At 39.1% G+C, this 24,670-nt stretch overlaps 1 protein-coding gene across 1 annotated transcript in view; it reads left to right on the top strand.

The window, feature by feature from the left end:
• The window catches only part of LOC111233853 (contactin-associated protein-like 4), a 128,481-nt gene that overhangs the window by 54,415 nt on the left and 49,396 nt on the right, over nucleotides 1-24,670 (top strand). Inside the window, exons 6-8 of the mRNA XM_022761754.1 lie at nucleotides 21,352-21,527; nucleotides 21,637-21,780; nucleotides 24,386-24,647. Of these exons, the coding sequence (XP_022617475.1) occupies nucleotides 21,352-21,527; nucleotides 21,637-21,780; nucleotides 24,386-24,647 (582 nt within the window). The remainder of the gene's footprint in view (nucleotides 1-21,351; nucleotides 21,528-21,636; nucleotides 21,781-24,385; nucleotides 24,648-24,670) is intronic.

The raw sequence follows: 24,670 nt of genomic DNA, 5'->3' as shown, positions 1-24,670 counted from the left end.
ACTATACTCTGTAAAACTAATACTGTATGTACTGTAAAACTAAAACACTGCCACGCGAAAAGGGAAATTCTGTTGAGATACATGTATTACAACTTGTACAACTATAGATCAAATACAAGTTATTTTTACCAAAGTAGCAAGTGGTACTGTTTGTTTTTTAGCTACTTGTCACATTAAAACCCGAGGTTGGTACAGAGCTAACCTTACAGTAAAGTGCGGTGTTCAAGCTTTAATGGACTTAGCATTTAGGATAACTTGCTGGTTATTGTGTTTTAGCCGTTCTATCAGGTTCAGGGCCTTGTACAGCAGGTTTCCAGCAGCCATGCGAAGTTCGTGGAGCACATGCTGGTTTTTGGGATCAATGCTTCTGTGGCTGGCCTACAACAGCTGTTATGGGTGATAGAAAAGAAACACAATAATGTCATACATGAAATATATAAGAATGTGTATGCATCGTATGTTTTCATTGGTGTGTCTGTTTGAAGGTGCAGTGTGTTTCGTCATCCCACCTGTTTCATGTCCCAGTGGCTGAACTCGCAGGATCTAACCCTCTCAGTTGTTTGTCCCACAGTTGAGTTGCATGGTGAACATTCGCCGCTCCACTGTGTGACATTATCTCAGCTGCTGAATCATCTGATAACAGTGCTGCGAAGGAGGCCAGACGGCAGAGTTTCAGAGGAAGAAGCCACTGGAAGGGAGGAGAAGGAGGAGGGTGGATTAAGATAGTGTGCGTGTAAGAGGGCAAGAAAGAGAGAGATAAAAAGCAGGTGAGGTGTGAGGTTGACAAACACAACAGAGCGAGGTGGTAAGATTAGGACGTGAAGAGCGATCAATGAAATGTTGAGGTGGTGAAGAGTCGGCATCGGAAAGATTGACTTCTTAGGGAAAGTATAGGGGTGCGAAAAATAGTGAAGAATGACGGCGATGATAGAAAAAAGGATTGAAAAGGTAGGCACGGTAGATTAAGCGGTAAGATGCAGGCGAACGAATAAAAAGAAGGAAGTGAGAAATGGAACACAAGGTTGGATTGCAGAAGAGCGAGGAGGTAAGGAGAAGTAGGTGACAAACGTAAAGGAAGAAGAGAATGTAAAGACAACAAACAACAAGGCGAGAGAAGATAAAGCAGGACACACAAATAGACTGCTACGAAAACTTAATCACAACAGTGAGAAATGGAAATTACAGAGACAACTCAGTCTTTTAATCAACACATCATCACTGTTTAATTTGCAAAGACTCAAGCTTCGACTTGAAAAAAAATAACCCTGCCATAAAAATGAACATCCACTTCATTCGAAACTGAATCGACCAAAGCTATTTGACTTGTTAGATGTGCTTTCTATTCCACTGTATATCTCTCTTAGTTCTGGTTATTGAATTAATTTTGCCGTCTCTATCAGCTATAAAACAGCAAGTTATCTATTTCCTTTTTCCTTTTGTAATTGTTTGACTGTTTTTCCCTGTTCAGTCTTTAACGTCATTCCCGACATGACAGTCTGGTGTTGTTTCTGTCTACATCATTATAGCTGACCCAACTACTCTGCTTCTTTCTCACAGTCTGACCTGGAGTCATTGGGAACGACAGCACAGTGACAGCAACAACACACCAGCCTCCACACTGCCCGTCTAAGTATTTCATTTTTTCAGTATCCACAGAGACGAGCTCAGCTAGGTCACCGTCTCTCATCTCATTAGAACTACTGGATATCTGCATACTGAGAACTGAAGCCAAATATGTGATGAACCTAATCTGAACCAAGAAACATAGGGAGACATCATTAAGATAGATGAGCACCAGCCGGTCCAAATACGAAGATGCCCCCCCCCCAGTACTAGGAAGAGAAACGTTGTCAAGGAAGGAACTGTAGAAAGAGCTGAATACAGTCAGTATTAAAAATGTATTAGATATTCTCAGGGAGAGACAATTCCAGCTTCAAGGACAACACACAGTTGGCAAGATGATGGAACAAATGTATCGTTGATTTCAGCCTGTGTTTTGTGATATATCTATAAACGTGGATGAGAAAAACAATTTCATCCAGAAAACAGATTAAGATAGGTACCCTACACGTCAACGCATTCATTGTGATGAGTTATTTAATCACAGTGTGGCGATGGGAAGAGATTGGGCAATCAATATGAGAGCGAAGATGGCAAGACTTAAAAACACATAATATCCCTTTACTGGCACTGATTTAATGGAATAATTATTATGCTACTGAAGGTAGAGAGGAGAGGGAGGAGAGGAGAGGACTTCATGATCAAGTGTTTCAATTGGATGGATGATTTCATTTGCTCGACTGGAAAGAGAAAGTAGGAATTCAATTATGGAGGTCCGAGGCAAAACAAATTAGAAACTCACTTTATTGTTACTAATATATAGAGCTATCATTTCTTACCCTTAGTCTTCTCTCTCTCCATTGCTCCCTCTCCCACCCACTGCTTGGCAGTGAACTCATTTTTTCAGTGTAGTAGCAACAGAGTGGAAGTTGAGATCGAGCAGCACTTCAGAAATCTCTTGTGAGTCTTCTCTGGTCCGTTACTTTTTTCACCACTGACTTTTATCTGTACAATAAGTATACCTTTTTACAATTATAAAAGGTCAATTACCTTGACTTTTTCTGATTCAGAGTACAAATACAGTAGTTTGGCCAAGTACTGACCATATTTGACTTTCAAAACTTGATGGTCTATTTTAAGATTTTACATTTATACTTTACTCTTTAAGTCAACAGAGAATTGGTGGCATCACTGACACAGCCTTACAAGCAGCAGTGGTATTATTAGATGTTAAATTGTAAAATTAACGACTTCACTAGACGTCTCTGCTCTAAGTAGCTGTCACTGGTGCCTCTAGTATTAGAATGTGACTTAATAACTTTTGAATACTTTTGACACAGGACACAGTTGCCACAACACATTGGACAATTCTTTTGTGAGAAAATGGGCCAATTAAAGTAAAATATTACTTAACTCTAGCCTTACAAATCCAACTATGTCTCACAAACCTTATTTACCAAATACTTGGACTTATCTGTCGGAAGTACTTGTGATTAATGAAATCTCCTCGAAAACTGAAGATCTGTTTCAGATATAAAATGAAGCAGGATTCTTCAGCTGCTTGAAAATCATTCTCAACTAAATACAACCAAAATTCATACAGATATTAAATAGACATTTAAAAAAAAAAAAAAAACAACAATTCCAAATATCAGGAGCAAAGACAGAGCAGCAGAGTGATCTGTGCATTTGGCCAACTCCTGAGTGACATCTGTCTCAAGCAAATTCATCCCAAGCCTTTTCAGGTAAAACTGAAAAAGAAGGACGAAAGTCTTCCTGTGTGTTGTGACCTTGTTTCTGATATTAACTTTCTTTATTGCGACAAGGACCTGTTTTCTGGGACAAAATGTATCGGTCGTCCATGAACACGACACTGAAACTTTTGGTAGAGCAAAACATAAGCAGACTATTGTTGCACAGGTATTGAGGTGCTGAACTAATAATCATGTTCATGTATAAAGTTCTGCCTGTGTCTTCTACACAGTATCACCTCATTATATCTTGTTTCCCCTTTATTAGTCTCTGCTCAAAAATCTGCTGATGGAGAAAGACACTGACGGCTTCTCATCAGAAACATGCTGGTATAAGTTATTTGACGCAACTCACTCTCATAAAGCACAGTTTCTGTCCCATAATAAGCATGAGACCGAAGCTCTGCAATGAGTCCCAACTTGGGGTCACAGAGTGGGAGCTTGTTTGAAGTTCTGCTGCCTCACTAAGTTTCTCTTTTGTGTTTTTTTTTTTTTTATCACATCAATCACTTTTGCACTGATTGAATATAGAGTCGATTCTGCATAATATGGGCGAACTGTAGAGAACAAGATGAAAGAATGAAGACAGTCGTATTCACAGCAGTTACAGTATCTCTTCTGTGTCAAACACATAAAAAATGATCAGACCAAAACAAAGATGTGCATCATAATGTAACCTCATTAAAGTCACTGACAGTATGGGGAACATGAGCGAAACAGTGGACTTGGATTATGTACTAGTATCTACGAACAGGGGCAATCCGCCGATTATACCCCCACAGCAACAGCGAGTCAATGTGACTCACTGCCGGTATACTACATCAAGGCTATGAGGTAACCACTGTTTCTTCATTGATGTGGTTTAAATGTTAATGAAGGATATTCCATGTGGCCAGTTGTGTTTGAAAATGAAGCTAGCTACTGCCAATACAGAAACATTCTGTGTTTCAATTATGTTGCCTCTTAATGTATCCATCACAATGTTGTTATTGTTGTTATCGGCTGCTCCGGTGAGGGTCGCTACAGCAGATCACCATCCACATATTTGATCCGGCATAGTCTGTGAGCTCTGGGATCAAACTGCCAACCCAGAGATCAGCCGGCCAAGCGCCCTACCACCTGAGCAATGCCCCCCCCGCAACGTATTTGATTAAAATTCTAGTTGTCAGAATCGAAACTTCTTCCATACCAATCATTACGGCTTGAAATATGACTTCAAATGTCAGTGAGGATGATTATCTTAAAATGATACAGACACGAAAGCTGCTGTGAAAAGCTTCCAGTATGAAAACTACTGACAGATGAATTTCTTTTAGCTGTCTATAAAAAAGCTGAGCGAGCTTTCAAAATGCAATGGAAAGTAGTCTTGATGTAAAAAATGTTTTCACAAAGAAGGTGAGGGTGGAGGACAGTGTGAGAATTCAACTTTACATTACAAGACAAGAGCTCAAGAGTTAAAGCATCCCACTATAACTAGTTAATCTACTATTCAAGTTCTGCCTCTGTGTTTTGGTTTTTGCTGTTTTCCAGGCAGTGTGCTGCTTTTAATGCAGAGCTTGTTACTCAGAGTTGCCTCATAAAAGCAACTGCACTGTTACCATGGGGTCAGACCTGGATGTGTAGTGTTAGCACAGCAGAGCGGACCATGCATGAGCTCAGGTTGATGACACAGCAGATGACCTTAAAATAATCTGTTAACCTTAAAAAAAAAAAAAACTCATGCACAACAGAAGAAAGAGGAAGAGAAATAAAGTGCAGACAGAGAGTTGAGTTGAGTTGAAGCCTTTGAAAAAATAACAAAGAGGCCAAAGAATTGCGTTGGCATATCAAAAGACAGAGATACATAACAATGAAGGAAGAAGAAAACAGAAGAGAGGGTTTGGGGGGGGGGTGTATCAAAAGGTCTATGAGTTGTTTGTCAGGGACACAGCGATAATAAAGAAAAGAGGCAGAAAATGAAGCGAGTACAGCTAAAAAAAGGCAAATGGTCTCCTCTGGTGTGTAAAGAATAAAGGAGGTGAGATGTGTCGAGACAACAACCAAGACAAACACATTAATTAGAGCAAGAAAGGGTGAAAAACAGAAGAGCAAAGAGTCACGCGAGGAAACAAAGAAGAGTGGGTAGAGAGGGACAGAAACTATGAGGAGTGAATAATGCTTGTTGTTCTCAGTGTTGATCAGTCGCAGCAGAAGTCGAGCTTTTCTCATCGTGAATGGATGGCCTTTAATTTCCTCTCCCTGAGCTGCAGTCCCTCTTTATGGTGACTGACAACAGTTTTTCTTTAAGTCGAATGCAGTCTTTACAGGAAAACATCTTAATGTCGATAAGATGGCACAGACTCTGTTTAAGGAGGAAGAGTTTTCACTTGAAGCACAGGTGGTAAATCGTGTTTTAGTAAAACAGTTCGTCTTGAAGGGGAAACAGTTTTTCAGCTGATCCACTTCTTAAAGTGATCAATGTTCCTGATATGTCTGGGTACTTTTTAACAAGGTGATAACACTTTGGTTATGATTCACTCCGTCATAAAATGTCATAAATTGTCTTTAAAGTGTCATTTCTTGGAGTCATCGTGCTGTTCATCTGTTAACAAGTTTAACTTCTGTGAGAGGAGAAGAGGAGAAAGAGAAAGAGGGAAGTGGGTGACAGATGGATAAAAGGTAGACAGAGTTATGAAAGAGAAACAGATGATGGAAGATTAAGGATGTGTTTTATGAGAAACAGATGGCAGAGAAGTGGACAGAAAGAAAGGATGAAAAGAAAGCAGAAGGAGGGAAAGTTTTTGGGAAGAGATAAGTGAGCAATTATGGTTGCTGTGATAGTGATGCGACTGGATGGTGATGGACTGGTGAGAAAGTATTCGCAGCAGATTCCTGATGGATATAGAGGCTGACGCATATCGGTGATGATTTCCGAGCATGGCGAGCTCTGACAACCTCTAGGTTTAACCCTCGATTACACACACACTACACACACACACACAATCACACACACACCATCACCACACACTACTACAGACTACACACTACACACACACAACACCACTTGCTACACCCTACTACCACTCTGATACTAGTACAGTAAGGTCCCATGCATGTAGCCCTAGGCCTAGGCATCCATGCATGCTCAGTAAAGCATGGGAGCACCTCATCCATACAACTGTACTGACAGTAGATCCCTGCAAGACAGAGTGATGAAGCCCAAGATTCTAACACCAATAATGTCCAGAGGTGCCTTCCCGGCCACCTCACTCCCCCCAAAACTCAAAACTCAATCTAAAGTTATTCCAGAGGTGTTATTATTTGTCCCGGGCCTTATACAAGATATTTTTTGTGTCCAATGATAACCATAAAGTGACTCCAGTCTCAAAAGTATGAACCCATCATATAAACGTCCTTTGCCAAAGTTTTTTTTTTTTTACCTTTAAGTTCAAGAACAATAATAGTGTATAAGTTGGTAGGTAGTATGAAACCTGCTGGTTGATACCCTGCTCTAATCAGCATTTAAGTTTCTTATGTTTTGGCCTGTAGCATTTCTGAACATTCTGGCTTTTCCAATATTGTTCAATTTCAATATAGACTAAGGTTAGCATTAAACAGTGATTGACCCCACCAGGTCTGTAAACACAATGATGACTGAAGCTCTCAGCACGGACGGTATAGGTAAAAGCATGTTAATCGCCTAATTGCTAGCACTTAGTTAGAAGGACTACAAAGATTTGCTCCTTTTACAATGTTTTTCCTCTGAAATAAGTGGTTGGGAGAGTTTATACTCCACTGTACATCACTACTTGTATGTAATGGAAGATGTCATTACAGTATGCAGTTATTTGTATCTATCTGCGTGAGATGTACTACCTTCGTCTGAGTCAGCAGCACAGTTTTTCTCGCTCTAACTCCAGACTGAGGCTGAGTCCCCTTGTTCCACTGCGTGCTAGCAATGTCCCAGGAATTCCTCAGGGTTTTAAACTTCAGAGAGACGCACACTCTTTGGAACATCCGCCTCGGCCCGGACTCAGCCTGTACACCAGACTGTCTGCTGGCCGTCAAAAACTCACCACATAGAGGCTGAAATACAAAACAGAGAAAGATGGTAAAAATTCTGTGCTTTAATTTCATTCTTTTAGTGTGGGCGAACGTTACTGTGGTTCTTTCAAGAGTAATCACACAGATAACTGTTGTCAGAGTTGACCTATTATTCCATGTAAACATTCGAGGTCTTCAAATAATGCTCCATAGCATACCGTATCAAAAAAATCACAACGCACCTTACTATCTGGACAAGAACGTGCCTGTTACTGTATATTGTGGTATTACAAGTTAGTGACAGACAGCCAAGGGACTGAGTCTATGATCTCGTTATCAATACCTATCATCCTTTAGTGTCTACTTGCTTGATTAGGGATTTGGGCCTGAGTTAGACGGTGATGGTAGATTACAGGTCTTGCAAAAACTGAATTGGTTTTAAAAAGGGCAGCAGCTGACGTCGTAACAACATAAATTTTCAGACTGAATGCTTTTTCAATGAACCTTGCAATTCTTCACTCCCTCCACGTCAAGACGCAATCACTCAAACCACTCATGACTTTGCAGCAAAGATCTCTTATTGCATATTGTTGACAGTGTTATTTCTCTGATTTAACAGCCGGCAGCAGCTGAAGCTCTAGAGTGCTGATGCATCCTTGAGTGTGAAGTGTCAAAAAACCCCATTTTTTTACTTAAATCTGTTGGCTGACAATCTCATATTACTTTCACTCCCATTCAATACAGATTAAATCTGGAAATTATATTTTATCTGATTATAATTAAAGTATACCAATGGAACTGAGCGTTGGAAGTTTTGAAACAGTTTTGAACACCTTCTTTTTTACCTCTCCGATGGTTCATATCGTCTGCAAAACATTTGAGTAACCTGTTGACATCTAGAATTGGTTCAGAGTGTGGCTACGGCTCAACAGTGTTTTTCACTAAACAGCCTTAATATAACCTTTATATGTATCTTTCTTATGCAAGAAATAAAATAAATGAGGCAAAATAAACTTCCAGCATATGTGTATGTCTCTATTAACTTTGGTTCAGTGTCTCCTTATACTAATTATGATATTTTTTCTTTTGTTTGACAAATATTTAAAGAGTTACCTTTTCAAAGGAGCACCATCGTTGTATAACTGTAATCCAAATGGCTTAGAAGAGTAAACTCATTTTTTTTTGGTACACTTAATTGGCCTTGTGCACTTGCTGGGTGTTTGGTTACAGGTTAATTCTGTGTGCAAAACGTTAAATAGTTCTTGAGCTTTGTGCATTAAGCAGCTGCTACCAAATTAAATGCATGAGGTGACTTGTGGTGGTGGAAAATAAGCTTGTAGACACAACATGGCATACTGTCGTGTCTTATACAGTTAAATATGAAAACCTTTTAGCAAACACTTTCTTATTTCCTTTCATCAGCAGATATGTGCAGCAACATCAATTCTATTTGGAGTGTGTGTGCCCACCTAGGTTTTCTCATCCTAACTCTGATGAGAACATATCTAACTCTTTAATCTGATCTAAAGTGCTAAAGCTCCACTATATTAACCAGCCTAGATAGGCTGATCTTGTCTGTTTGCTTATATAAGCTCGTCAAGAGCAGGTAGGCACATGAGTTTACCTTTTCTCACTGAAAACTGCTGCTTGCCTGTAGTTGGAGAAAATGACCCCACATTGAAGTGGTGAAAGTCATACCCAAAACAGTAAAGTAGCGACCCGAATTTACCAAAAATCAATGAGCGTGAAAGATACTAAAATGTATAGATAGATGAGGAGGCATACAAGCAGTGAAAAATGAAATTATTTTAGGACGGAAAGAAAAACAACACCTGCACTTATTGTGTTCTCTGACAAAAACATTTGCATTACATCCAAGAAACATTTTTACTGACAGAAACGAACGAGTGTAAACCTGTGGGCCCCATCTCCCTTAAAAGCTCTTTATCCCTTATATATCGACGGTTAACGTGACCAGAAAACCTAAATTTGTACACGATGATTCTATATTAAAAATACTCCCTCATAAACAAATACTTTGCCTATTTTTAGAGATTTGAATGATGAGGTGTATTCATCTAGTCATTGTTAGGACAAACCTGATGTTCTCCTTCAATTGTTTTTCTTGCTGAAATCTTTTTTAATGATACTGACCAAGACAATACATTATATGTTTTTCTTTTTGCGGATTGCCATGATCACAAGACATGACCAGACAATGCAGTTTACACTAGCGCTGCTTATTCATGATAACTGTGAATAAAACTGTTCTTCTACGAGCGAGCCATATTTCTGCTCCTTCAGGTATTATTACGTATGCTTTTTTCTTCCTTGTTTCATTAGACTACATTAAGTTTACACCTCTGCCACCACTCACGAATGGCTAATAAACATGTTATTGTAACTGGAGAATATTGTCCTAAACCACTGCAATATATCAATCCGAAATCCATCTCTTAAATTGTTTTATAATCCATCTTCTTCCGAGGGGACAGCAGCTAAACACAGTTTAAAAGGATATAAAAATGTTATATCATATGAAAAATCTTTACACTTGGTGAAATTAACATGGATAAACTAACTATGAGTGAATATGCTGGGCACTCAGAAGAAGAAACTCAGCACAATGAAACCTTTAACAAGCTTTGTGCGCTTTATAAACGAACATCTTTATTACTATATAGCATATGAAATAATGGAGTTTCTCACTCAAGCTAATGCTACGTGGGGAAAATGTGAAGCAAAGTAAGGCAATATACAAGAAAAAATGCAGGCTATGGGAGCCTTGCTAGCTAGATCCTTTTTCTTTTTTTTATTTTTTTTCAGGCTAATGTACCAGAAACTTTCTCATAATTTTCCTGTAAATTAGTTCTGGTATTAGCTGTTATGCTACAATATATGTCCAAGGAAAGGGCCTAATACTTCTTCGCAAATATGCAGAATATTTCTTGTCCACTCTTGGTGGATATAAGCATTGTTTATGAACAAATTTTATTTACCGCATAACACCTATTCCCTCATTTTTCTTGAAAATTATTTACTATCAATCAATCAATATAAACGTGTAACAACACAACAATATTCTCTATTTTCCTAAATAATTAGAACCATTGGCTTTTCTTAGAAACTATCCTCGCATATTAAACAGCTTAATTACCAAACCTTAATTTTGCGGAAATTATGAGGAATGTTTTCGGGAAAATTGGCTGGAAAATTACCACAACCTGTAAGCTCGAAAATGTGGCTTCTTTGAAATGGTTTAAAGAAAGAAAAGGCTATTCGAGCAGTGGTTGCTAGGACTCAAGGACCACATGCGTGAGCCACCTTTTTGATGTTGATAACTGAAAGCAACACTAACTTGTCAGTATTGAAGAAATTTTTTAACTTCGATGTTTCACCCTATGTGGCACAAAAAAAAAGTCAAAAGAGACAAAACTTAAAAAGATCAGATTAGTCTGTATAATTAATGGCTACCTTTTTTTTTTTTTTTTTTTTTTGTTTTGTTTTTTTTTTTTTTTTTTTTTTTTATTTTTTTTTTTTTTTTTGTTATTTTTTTTTCATTTTTTTTTTTTTTTTTTTTTTCTGAGCAGACTTTTGTTGCTAAAAGTTATTATTTGTATTAGTGACTAATGAAAATTAGATTGTATGGAAAACCCTTGGAATATTTCTTGTGTCAAGTATCAGCAACTGACTAGTGACATTTCAAAAAGTTATTTCCATATCATATGTGTTTTCATACAATAATTCATTAGTCACTAATACAAATTAACTACTTTTACAACAAAAGTCTGCTCAGTAAGGTACCATAATGATACAGACTATCTGATCTTTTAGTTTGTCTCCTTTTGACTTTTTTTTTTGTGCCACAGGTAACATCGAATTAAAAATTTCTTCAAACCTGACAAAGTTATGTTTGCTTTCAGATGTATCACATCAAATGCACGCATGTGTCTTGAGCCTAACAACCCTGCTGAATTACCTTTTCTTTCTCTTAAACATTTCAAGAGCCATTTGGTTACAGGTTGTGTATTTTCCAGCCAATTTTCCCCGAAAACATTCCTCATAATTTCCCAAAAATTATTGTATTAAGCTGTTTATTGCGAGATATTTCTAAATAAAATCCAATTTGGTTTTAATTATTAGAAAATAGAGAAAATTGTTTGTTTACGTTTATTGATTGATGATAGAAATTATTCAAGAAGAACATAGGGAATTATTGTTATGGGTAAATGAAAAATGTTTCATAAACAATTGTTATATCCCACCAGAAGTGGACAGAAATTCTGTATTTGCAAAAGATTAGGCCTTCCGTGGAAATATTGTAGCAATAAAACAGCTAAATACCAGACTAATTACAGAAATTATGAGGAAATTTCCTGTAATTAGTCATGAAAAATAGCTAGCTACAGGCTCCTCATAGCCTGGCATTTTTCTTGTGAATTGCTACCTTTCTTCACCATTTTCCCACCGTAGTTAGCTTGAAGTAGAAACTCATTTATTTTCATAATGTAAAAGATATAAAGATTCCTTTAAAAGGCGCCACCAAAGCTTGTTAAAAGTTTCATATGTGCTGAGTGCTGTCTCTGAGTCAGCATATTCACTCATAAGTTATTCATCATGTTATTTCACCATGGAAAGATTTTTCATTGAATATAACCATTTTATATCCCTTAAAACTAGTGTTTGCTGCGTAGTCCCCTCCGGAAGAAGATGGATTATGAAAACATTTAAGAGATGGATTTTGATATATTGCCAGTGGGTGGAAATATTCGCAAGTTACAATAACATGTTATTAGCCATTGTGATTTTGCAGAAGTGGTAAACTAATGTAGCATGAACAGCAGCAAAAGGCCAAACGTAATATACTGAAAAGGAAAGGGGGGGCAGAAATATGGGCTGCTCGTAGAAACGTTTATACAGTATGAAAAAATGCAGCCAGGTAAACTGCCATTGTTTGGTATTTATCGTGATTCATGGCAACGCAAAAAGAAAAACATCATTAATGTGTCTTGCAGCTATCATTAAAAAAAGATTTCAGACAAAGAAAAAAATTGAAGAGAGAACATCAGGTTTTCCCCACAATGACTAGTGAAACACTTCATCATTCAAATCTCAAAAAATAAAGGCAAAAGTATTTTTTATGAGGAGTATTTTTAATATAGAATTATGTGTCAATTTAGGTTTTCTGGTCAGTTAACAGGTCATATAATAGGATAAAGCTTTTAAGGGAGTGCGGCCACAGGGTTTTACTCGTTGTTCTGTCAGTAAATGTTTCTTTGATAATGCAAAGTTTTGTTTCAGAGAACACGAATATAGGTGTGTTTTTCTTTCCGTCAAAATAATTTCATTTTCACTGCTTTGTATGCCTCCTCAGCTATCTATTACCATTTTAGTATCTTTCAGCTTCATTTTTTGGTATTCGGAGCGCTACTTTACTGTTTGGTTGACTTTCACCACTTTCATTGTGGGTCATTTCCAACTACAGCAAGCAGCAGTTTTCAGTGAGAAATAAACTCATGTTAACACTACCTGCTCTGAGAGCTATATAGCAAACAGACAAGAAGCCATAGCTGAGTATATAGTGGAGTTTTTAAGCAGCTTAGAGTCAGATATGTCTCTCAAGAGTTGGTTGGAACCTAGGGTGGCACAACACACCTCCAAATGAATTCGTGTTGCTCCATATCTTGCTTGATAGGAAATAGGAAAGGTTTGCTAAAAGGTTTTCCATATTAACTGTATAAGACACGACAGTATGCCAGTGTTGGGTCTACAGCCTTATTCACCACCAACAAGTGATCAATGCAGGTTTAATTTGGTAGCGGACTGTTATCAGCAAAGCTGCCAAGAACATTAAACTTTCACAGAATTAACCTGTAACCGCACACCCCCACAGTGCATCAAGGCCCAAAATTAAATTGTAGCCAAAATAAAGAGTTTACTCTTCTACAAGCCATTTGATACAGTTATTAATCGATGGTCTGCCTTTGAAAGGAATAACTCTTTTAAATTTTGAAGACAAAACAAAAATCGATTAATTAGTGTATAAGAGACATGAACCCCAAAGTGTATAGAACACAAATAGCTGGAAAATTATTCTTGCCTCATTTATTTATATTTTTGGCATATAAAGAAAGATAATGTAAAGGTCTACTATTAAGGCTGTTTATGTGAAAAAACACTTTGGAGCCGTAGCCACACGTCACTGAACCAATTCTGTGTCAACAGGTTCTTAAAATGTTTTGACAATTTGAAACCAGGAGACGGTGATATTTTCAAAGGTAAACACCTTTTCAAAAAACCCAGTTCCCATCCTTGGTTATACTTAATTATAATCAGATAAAATATGAATTATCCAGGATTGAATCTTGTATTGAAGACGAGGTGAAAGTCATATAGATTATCAGAACAGATTTAAAGTAATGTTTGCAAGCTTCACACTCAGAGGATGACTCCAGCACTCTAGAGAGCTTCAGCCTGCCTCCCTGTAATCAGGAAATTACACTTGTACAATGCAATAAGAGCATTTGTGCAAGCAAAGTGGTTGATGTGATGCTCTTGACGTGAGGAGGAAAGAATTCCAAGTTCATTAAAAAGCATTCAGTCAGAAATTAGTTGTACGACTCAGCTGCGCCCTTTTTAAACAATTCAGGTATTTGCAGACATGGTCTACCTCACCTCACCTCAGCCAAATCCCTAACAAGCAGCAAGACACTAAAGGAGTGATGATTGGATTAACAGAAACATAACTCAGTCCGCTGTCTGTTCATAACTCTGATAAACACATATATCACGAGTAACAGGCAGAACTTCTGTGCAGATATAGGTCATGTGTGTGAGTTTTTAATTTGAATAGTAGTAGTTGGACATATTTGAAGACCTTGAATGTTTACATGGAAATAATAGCAACCTGAACACACATTATCTTGTTTGTGATTACTCTGAGACCACAGCTACGTTCCGCCACCAACTAAAAGAATGAATTAAAGCACAGGATTTTTTACCTCTTTCCTGTTTGAATTTCAGCCTCTGATGTGGTGAGAGTTTTGACGGCGCCGAAGGACAGCAGCAGTTCTGGTTACAGGCTGAGTACCCGTGCCGACCGCGGCTGTCCAAAGAGGTCGTCTCTCTGAAGTTAAAAACCCTGAGAGAATCTTTATGGACATTGCTGCACGCGCGAGATGGGGCAAAGGAGGACTCAGCCTCAGCTCCTGAGAGTAGAGAGAGGAAACGGCTGCTGCTTGCTCAGACAAGTAAGTACACACCAATACATACAAAACTGATACTGTAACTGAACATTTCTCTTACATACAGTTAGTGGTACATTGGAAGAAAACTCTCCCAACACCCACTCTATCAGAAGGAAAAACATTGTTAATAAGAGCATTGTAGGTCTTACTAGTTGCTACATAGCATTAACAGCTTTTACCTACCAGTCGTGCTGAGAGCTTCAGGTTCATCAGTGTTACAGGATGGTGGGTAAACACCTTATAATGCTAACGTTTAGCTATATGGAAAAATTTAGACCATAATTGCAAGCCAGAATGTTCAGAAAATGCTACAGGGCCAAAAACATAAGAAACTTAATGCTGTGATTAGCAGCAGGCGGTATCAACCAGCAGGATATTACTACTTACCCACTTACACTACTTATTATTTTGAACTTAAAGTTAAAAAAAAAAAAAAACTTTGGCAAGAGACGTTATAGAGTTTACTCTGGAGACTGGAGTCACTTGTATCGGTTATATTTGCACACAAAATATCTGTATCAGCACAACGGCGAGGACAATAATAAACCCTCTGGAATAAACTTTAGATTGTTTTGGATTGGGTGAGGTTGGCCGGGAAGCACTTCTGCCACATTAGTGTTGTTAGAATCTTGGCTGCACACTCTGCCTGCTGCATCTCTGATCGTAGTCTAGTTACAGCTGATGATGGATGTTCGCCGTATTATGATAGGCATGTGTTAGGGCTAGGCTACATGCATGCTACTGTCAATAAGCAGGAGTGTGTGTGTGTGTGTATCCAATGTGTGCACAGACCTACGTTGTGTGACGTTGTGAATATGTGTGTCGTGTGATGTTGAGTGGTATTCAGTGCTAACTTGTCAGTGTGTGTTGTGTGTGAGTGTGTGTGTGTGAATCGGATGTTCAATGGTAAACCAAGGGTTGTCAGGCTGCCATGCTGAATTCAATTCCACCATTTGCTCACCTCTCATCAGGATCCCATCTGGCTGCTGAAATTCTTTCTCCATCCATCCATCCATCCATCACACAGCTATCCCAGCCAACCTCTCTCTACTGACATTCCCCCTTCCCAAAACTTTCCCTCCTCTTATCTCTTCTTTTCACCTTTCTTTCGTCCACCTTCTCTGCCATCTGTTCTCAAAAACACATCCATTAATCTTCCATCATCTGTTCCTCTTTCATAACTTTTTACCTTTATCCATCTGTCACCCCACTTCCCTCTTTCTCTTTCCTCCTCCTTCTCCGTCTCACAAAGTTAAACTTGGTTAACAGATGACTAGCACATCTTCAAAGAAATGAACACTCTCATAAGACAATTTATGACATTTTATGACGGAGTGAATCATAAACCAAAGGTGTATCACCTTTAAAAAGTACCCAGACATATCAGGAACACGTGATCACTTTGAGAAGTGAGAATCAGCTTATGAAGAACTGTACATCCTGTGCTCTCAGCACCTTTCAAGACGAACTGTTTTACTAAACAACACATTTACCACCTGCTGCTTCAATATAAGTGAACAACTCTTTCCTCCTTAAACAGAGTCTGTTGCCATCTTACGACATTAAGAGATGTTTTCCGCCTAAATTCAAAGAGCTGGGAAGCACTTCACGTCGGATCTTCAACTTAAAGAAAAACGTCTGTTCCAGTCACATTAAAGAGGGACTGCCAGCTCAGGGAGAGGTAAATTAAAGCGACATCCATTCACATTGAGAAAAAGCTCGACTCTGCTGCGGGACGCTGATCAACACTGAGTCAACAACAAGCCATTATTTCACTCCTTCATTCAGTTTCTGTCCCTCTCATACCCCCCTCTTTGTTCCTCGCGATACTCTTTGCTCTTCTGTTTTTCACCCTTTCTGCTCATATTAATGTTGTTTGCTTGGATTTGTCTCGACACATCTCACACTCCTTTATTCTTTACACACCAGAGGAGCACCATTTGCCTTTTTTAGCTGCCTACTCGCTTCCATTTTGCTGCCTCACTTTTCTTTATTAGCGCTGTGTCCCTGACAAACACTCATAGACCCTTTTGATTACACCCCCCCCCCCAAACCCTCTCTCTGTTTTTCTTCTCCATTCATTTCTTATTGTATCTCTGTCTTTTGGATAGACCAACGCAATTCTTTGCCTCTTTTATTTTTTTCAAAGGCCTCAACTCAAACTCAACTCTCTGTCTCACTTTATTTCCTCTTCCTCTTTCTCTCTTTGTGCCAGAGTTTTTTTTTTTTTATTACAGATTATTAAGTATTCAGTTTGTAGTCATCCGTGATCCAAACCTCTGAGGCCTCACTGCACATGGTCTCGCTCTGCTGTGCTAACACTAACCACATCCAGGTCTGACCCCCGAATGGAACAGATTGCCAGTTCTGCTTTATGAAGGCAACTCTCGGTTAGTAAAGCAGCTCTGCCATAAAAGCAGCAACACCTGCCCTGGAAAACAGGAAAATACCAAAACAACGAGGCAGAAACTTTGATAGTTAGATTAAAACTAGTTTATAGTGGATTGCTTAACTCTTTGATCTCTGTGTCTTGTAATGTAAAGTTGACAATTCTCAACACTGTCCTCCACCCTCACCTTCTTTGTGAAATAACATTTCTACATCAAGACCTACTTTTCCATGCATTCTTGAAGCTCGCTCAGCCTTTTTATAGACAGCTAAAAGAAATCATCCGTCCATATGAGTCAGTAGTTTTCATACTGGAGCTTTTCACTGCAGCTTTGTGTCTGTATCATTTTAAGATAATCACATCCTCACTGACATTTGAAGTCATATTTCAAGCCGTATGATTGGTATGGAAGAAGTTTCGATTCTGACAACTAGATTTAATCAATACGTTGGGGGGGGGGCATTGCTCAGGTGGTAGGGCAGCTTGGCCGCTGATCTCTGGGTTGGCAGTTTGATCCCAGACTCACAGACCTATGCCGGATCAAATATGTGGATGGTGATCTGCTGTAGCGACCCCTCACCGGAGCAGCCGATAACAACAATAACAACATTTGATGGATACATTAAGAAGCAACATAATTGAAACACAGAATGTTTCTGTATTGTAGTAGCTAGCTTCATTTTCAACACAACTGGCCACATGGAATACCTTCATTAACATTTAAAACCACATCACATGAAGAAACAGTGGTTACCTCATAGCCTTGATGTAGTATACCGGTCAGTGAGTCACATGACTCGCTGTGCTGTGGGGGTATAATCGGCGGATTGCCCCTGTTGGGTATAATTAAGTTTTTCTGACAGGAAAATCTCTCAACACATATAATATCACCACACATAAAGTTTTAGTGTTCAGTGTGAAATGTTGATTAATACCAGAGAAGCCAGATTCTTGGCAGATGTTACCAGTGGCTGATGCAGGGGACAACTTGGCTTTTTTGGCTTCATATAACAAGAAGCAGGTAGATACAGTAGAATTACCACTTGTGTGTAGTAACCTGTATTTAATACTAATACTAGTACATAATCCAAGTCACTGTTTCCTCATGTTCCCCATACTGTCAGTGACTTTAATGAGTTACATTATGATGCACATCTTTGTTTTGGTCTGATCATTTTTTATGTGTTTGACACAGAAGAAGATACTGTAACTGCTGTGAATACGACTGTCTTCATTCTTTCATCTTGTTCCTACAGTTCGCCATATTATGCAGAATCGACTCTATATTCAATCAGTGCAAAAGTGATTGATGTGATTAAAAAAAAACACAAAAGGAAAGTTGTGAGGCAGCAGAACTTCAAACAAGCCTCCCACTCTGTGACCCCAAGTTGGGACTCATTGCAGAGCTTCGGTCTCATGCTTATTATGGGACAGAAACTGTGCTTTATGAGAGTGAGTTGCGAAAATAATTATACCAGCATGTTTTCTGATGAGAGCCGTCAGTGTCTTTCTCCATCAGCAGATTTTGAGCAGAGATAATAGAAGGGGAGACAAGATACACTGAGGTGATACTGTGTAGAAGACACAGGCAGAACTTTATACATGAACATGATTATTAGTTCAGCACCTCAATACCTGTGCAACAATAGTCTGCTTATGTTTGCTCTACCAAAAGTTCAGTGTCGTGTTCATGGACGACCGCATACATTTTGTCTACAGAAAACAGGTCCTTGTCGCAATAAAGAAAGTTAATATCAGAAACAAGGTCACAACACACAGGAAGACTTCGTCCTTCTCTATTCTCAGTTTTACCTGAAAAGGCTTGGGATGAATTTGCTTGAGACAGATGTCACTCAGGAGTTGGCCAAATGCACAGATCACTCTGCTGCTCTGTCTTTGCTCCTGATATTTGAGAATTGTTGTTTTTTTTTTTTAAATGTCTAATTTAATATCTGTATGAATTTGTGTTGTATTTAAGTTGAGAAATGATTCAAGCAGCTGAAGAATCCTGCTTCATTTTATATCTGAAACTGATCTTCAGTTTCGAGAGAGATTTCATTATCACAGTACTTCCCGACAGATAAGTCCAGTATTTGGTAAATAAGGTCTTGTGAGACATAGTTGGATTTGTAAGGCTAGAGTTAAGTAATATTTTACTTTAATTGGCCCATTTTCTCACAAAAGAATTGTCCAATGTGTTGGTGCAACTGTGTCCTGTGTCAAAAGTATCAAAAGTTATTAAGTCACATTCTAATACTAGAGGCACCAGTGACAGCTACTTAGAGCAGAGACGTCTAGTGAAGTCGTTATATTTTACAATTTAACATCTAATAATACCACTGCTGCTTTGTAAGGCTGTGTCAAGTGATGCCACCAATTCTCTGTTGACTTAAAGAGTAAAGTATAAATGTAAAATCTTAAAAATAGACAAGCAAGTTTTGAAAGTCAAATATGTCAGTACTTGGCCAAACTACTGTTATTTTGTACTCTGAATCAGAAAAAGTCCAAGGTAAATTGACCTTTTATCAATTGTAAAAAGTATACTTATTGTACAGATAAAAGTCAGTGGTGAAAAAGTAAGGACCAGAAAGACTCACAAGAGATTTCTGAAGTGCTCTGACGATCTCAACTTCCACTCTGTTGCTACTACACTGAAAAATGAGTTCACTGCCAAGCAGTGGGTGGGAGAGGGAGCAATGGAGAGAGAGAGAGACTAAGGGTAAGACAATGATAGCTCTATATATTAGTAACAATAAAGTGAGTTTCTATTTGTTTGCCCTCGGACCTCCCATATTGATTCCTACTTTCTCTTTCCAGTCGAGCAAATGAAATCATCCATCCAATGAAACACTTGATCATGAAGTCCTCTCCCTCTCCTCTCTACCTTCAGTAGCATAATAATTATTCCATTAATCAGTGCCAGTAAAGGGATATTATGTGTTTTTAAGTCTTGCCATCCTTCCTCTCATATTGATTGCCCCATCTCTTCCCACTCGTCCACACTGTGATTAAATAACTCATCACAATGAATGCGTTGACGGGATAGGGTCCCATCTTAACTCTGTCTTTCTGGATGAAATTGTTTTTCTCATCCACGTTATAGATATCTCACAAAACAGGCTGAAATATCAAAGATACATTTGTCCATCATCTTCCAAACTGTGTGTTTGTCTCTCTGAAGCTGGAATTGTCTCTCCCTGAAGAATATCTAATACATTTTTAATGACTGACTGTATTCAGCTCTTTCTACAGTTCCTTCCTTGACAAAGTTTCTCTTCCTAGTACTTGGGGGGGGGGCATCTTCGTATTTGGACCGGCTGGTGCTCATCTATCATTAATGATGTCTCCCTATGTTTCTTGTGTTCAGATTAGGCTTCATCACATATTTGGCTTCAGTTCTCAGTATGCAGATATCCAGTAGTTCCTAATGAGATGAGAGACGGTGACCTAGCTGAGCTCGTCTCTGTGGGATACTGAAAAAAATGAAATACTTAGACGCAGTGTGGAGGCTGGTGTGTTGTTGCTGTCACTGTGCTGTCGTTCCCATGAGTCCAGGTCAGACTGTGAGAAAGAAGCAGAGTAGTGGGTCAGATAATGATGAGACAAACAAACAACAGACTGTCATGTCGGATGACTAAAGACTGAAACAGGGAAAAACAGTCAAACAAATTACAAAAGGAAAAAGGAAATAGATAACTTGCTGTTATACCTGATAGAGGCAAACATATCAAATAACCAGAATAAAGAGATAACAGTGAAAGAAACACACTAACAAGTCAAATAGCTTTGGTCGATTCAGTTTCCGAATGAAGTGGAGTTTCATTTTATGCAGGTTATTTTTTTTTCATGTCGAGCTGAGTCTTTGCAAATTAAACAGTGATGATGTGTTGATTAAAAGACTGAGTCTGTCTCTGTAATTTCCATTTCTCACTGTGTGATTAGTTTTCAGTAGCAGTCTATTTGTGTGTCTGCTTTATCTTCTCTCGCCTTGTTGTTTGTTGTCTTTACATTCTCTTCTTCCTCTTCACGTTTGTCACCTTCCTCCTCTTCCTCCTCGCTCTTCCTGCACCAACCTTGTGTTCATTTTCCTCTCCTTCTTTTTATTCTGTCGCCTGTCTTACTCCTAATCTTCCTCCTCCTTTTCATCCTTTTTCTCATCATGCCGTCTTCTCCACTATTTTCCCACCCCTATCTTTCCTAGAAGTCACTCTTTCTCCTCCGCCTTCACCACCTCAACATTTTCATGTCCTCCTTCTGTCCAATCTTCATCCCCCCTCTTGTGTTTGTCACCTCCTTCCACCTCACCTGCTCTTTTCTCTTCTTTCATTCCTCCTCTTTACCACCTATCTAATCCACCCCTCCTCCTTCTCCTCCCTTCCAGGTGGGACTTCTTCCTCTGAACCTCGCCGTCTTGCCTCCCTCGGCAGCCTGTTAGATGATCAGCACTGGCATCATGTCACAGTGGAGCGGCGAAGTGTTCACCTCAACCTCACTGTGGACAAACACACTGAGAGGGTTCAGATCCCTGCAGAGTTCAGCCACTGGGACATCGAACAGGTGGGATGAAACACACTGCCCTCAAACAGACACACCTATGTAAACATACATGCATACACATTTATATATTTCATTATGACATTTTGTGTTTCTTTTCATCCCCATACAGCTGAGTGTAGGAGCAGCCAAGAGCCTTGACTCCCAAAAACCAGCTGTCTCCAAGAACTTCCATGGCTGCCTGGAAAACCTGCTGTACAACGGCCTCAACCTGATAGAACGAGCTAAACACAATAACCAGCAAGTTACTCTAATGGTAAGTCCATTAAAGCTTGAACACCCACTTACTGTAAGGGTTAGCTCTGCTAACAACCTCGGGTTTAATGTGACAAGTAGCTAAAAAACAACAGTACCACTTGACTGACTTTGTAACAATAACTTGATATTTGCATCTAATAGTTGTACAAGTTGTATAATGTATCTCAACAGAATTTCTAACCTCTTTCCGTGCAGTGTTTTAGTTTTACAGTATACAGTATTAGTTTTACAGAGTATAGTATTTTACAGTATTTACAGTTTTGGTTTAGTCTTAATAACCTCATTTCCAGCGGCAGTAGGCAGCTGTTTTTAGCAAAAAAGCTCTGATAAACCCATCGTATGCTAACTGTCCAGAACCAAACAACACACAGACAATGCTAGCAGTTAGCTTGTGAGAAGCTAAAGAGCCAGATATTTTTCTCAGGAGCTGGTGGAGACCAAACCAGAGTTGAAATCAGAGAGAATATTGGACTTAAATTATTCATGTTGCAGATACACCATTCATATTGAATGCTGATGATTCTCACTGTTTACTAACACATTATCCCTGACAATTTAATATGTGAGGGCTATGTGTCTGTTTATTTCTTTGGTAGTTATTCTGCACAGTAGTGGGCAAAAATCAATAAAGGCAGCTTGAACTTGAAGTAATACTGTAAGCCTTCTATATTAATATACCACTAGTTATCTTAGATTTTAGGCATTTCATCTATCCACAAAAAATTATAATGGGCAGCCTGATCCAGCCTGGACATTGTACCTAAAGTACCATACTCAAGCAAGTGAGTGAGTGAGACAGGACAGGTAACTCTTGAGAATTTGGCTGCTACACAAATACACACTATATTCACCACAAAATATCTCTGAAGGTCCCTTTACTTTAAATGTAACCCATCCAATTCTTCTTTCTCTCTGCTTACTCTGCAAGCACTTCTGCTACCCATACTGCTGCTGCTGCGCAACATTCTGTATTATAGCATATTGTATTATTTTGTATTACGTATAGTTAAGCGCTTATTTGAACTTTTTTAAGGTGGAAAGCTTGTCATCATCACTTGCCAATATTTCACTTGGTTTCCACTTTGTTTACATGCTTGTTGGGAGTGAAGAGGTCAGAGCCAAAATGACAAAAATCTGCTCTGTACATACTCATCATCTTCAGATACATCACTGTATTGATCAATTAAAAGATAAGCAATCAGCTCAAAATGCAAGATACAAGGAGAAATACTTGCTTAAATAACTTTTTTGGTAGCATATAGAGTTGTTTTTAACTTTTCCAGTGTGATGATGACAGATCACGTAAATCATTTGGAGAAAGCACAAAGCCTTGATGTTCTGCCCCTCAGACTCTCTGGACTCTGGACACCGTGTGAGAGAGAATAAGCGTCAGTGGCTGGAGCTGTGCCACCTAAAATAAAAACTGCAGGCTAGATTTGGCCCTTTACAAAATTATTTTTGGCAAAACACCATGACACACATTCACTGAGGTTCATTCACTGCGAACCGATTCCTTCACATCCATAAATAACTACAGATCACCATCTAGAACGTATGAGGTTGTGTATGTCTACATGCATGTTCACAGAGCACCGCGGGGAAATCATCTGGGTGCTGGTGCTGCTGCTAACAAGCTGCTAGCTGGTTAATGAAGCTAATGAGCGCCTAACGAGGTCAGTGAGTGATGAGGGGGCAGAGGAAAGTAGACGCTGGTTAGACTTACAGTAACGCTTCCTCGTCTTTGTCATTAGGACCTTTGGATGGTTATACAATGACAATAAGTGGAGCGAGCTCAGTGGAGCTCTGGCCTGTTTCTAATAAATGATCTCTCATTACAGCAAAAGAGCAGAGAAGCAAGAACTCTTGGAAAAAATATTCAGAGATTCACATGCATGGCTGCAGGTCTAATAGAGGCTGTTTTACAAGAGTACTGTAGCTCTTAAGGTAGTAGAGTATTAACACAGTTATAGTCCTCTTTATTAGAGAGACCACTTTTGGCCATCTTAAGGGCAGGTTAACAAAAATAGGTAGAGGCTTCACTGATGTTTGTGAGTGAGGGGGATTTTGGGCGTGCATGTGTGTTAGTGAATGCTTTTTGGGCGATTTTATAGCTCACTTTTTACTTTATATTTTGCAGTAGTGCTGTATCCTCCACCATGTACTTTCATATATCACTTTAACAGCTCTACAAAGGGCTTTTAGATGTCATCTGTGTTTCCGGAGCATTATAAAGATAGCAGCCTGATATTCCCAGCAGAGACCTGGGAGTGTAATATATTACTGCTGCAGCTTTAGCAATGAACCGTGTCATTACCACAACTCAAAACAATGAACCGCGTTGGAAATGTCTATATAGTGCTGTTCACATACATATCCACCCTTCCACACATCTGAGCTGGGTGACATTGGGTTTTCTCAGTTTGCGTTCATGGCTTTTATTCTCAAGGAGACTTGCTGATGAGATCACTGCGACATGAGGTCACGCCGACACGCCCTCTGCAACTGATTAATATTCATGTTTCATGTTGTTTTATCTCTCTAATAATCATTTTCCTGTCTCACTTCCTCACTCTCTCTCTCCACTCTGCATCTCTCCGTCTCAGGGCAACGTGACCTTTTCTTGTGCTGAGCCAGTTTCCGTTGCCGTGACGTTTCACGGCCCCCAGAGTTTCCTCCAGTTGCCAGGGGCACCCGCATCAGGGGGTGTGTCCGTGGGCTTTCAGTTTAGGACGTGGAACAAGGCGGGGCTTCTGCTCACCTTTGACCTCCCTCACAAAGGGGGTGTAGTGTGGCTCTACCTGAGTGAGGCCAGACTGAGACTACAGATCCATAAGGATGGCAGGGCACTGCTGGAGCTCAGTGCAGGTCAGTTTAACTAATTATAAAAC

Source organism: Seriola dumerili, unplaced genomic scaffold, assembly GCF_002260705.1.
Source record: "Seriola dumerili isolate Sdu_G_001 unplaced genomic scaffold, Sdu_1.0 BDQW01000432.1, whole genome shotgun sequence".
Taxonomy (NCBI): Eukaryota; Metazoa; Chordata; class Actinopteri; order Carangiformes; family Carangidae; genus Seriola; species Seriola dumerili.
This window is presented reverse-complemented; position numbering and strand designations above follow the sequence as displayed.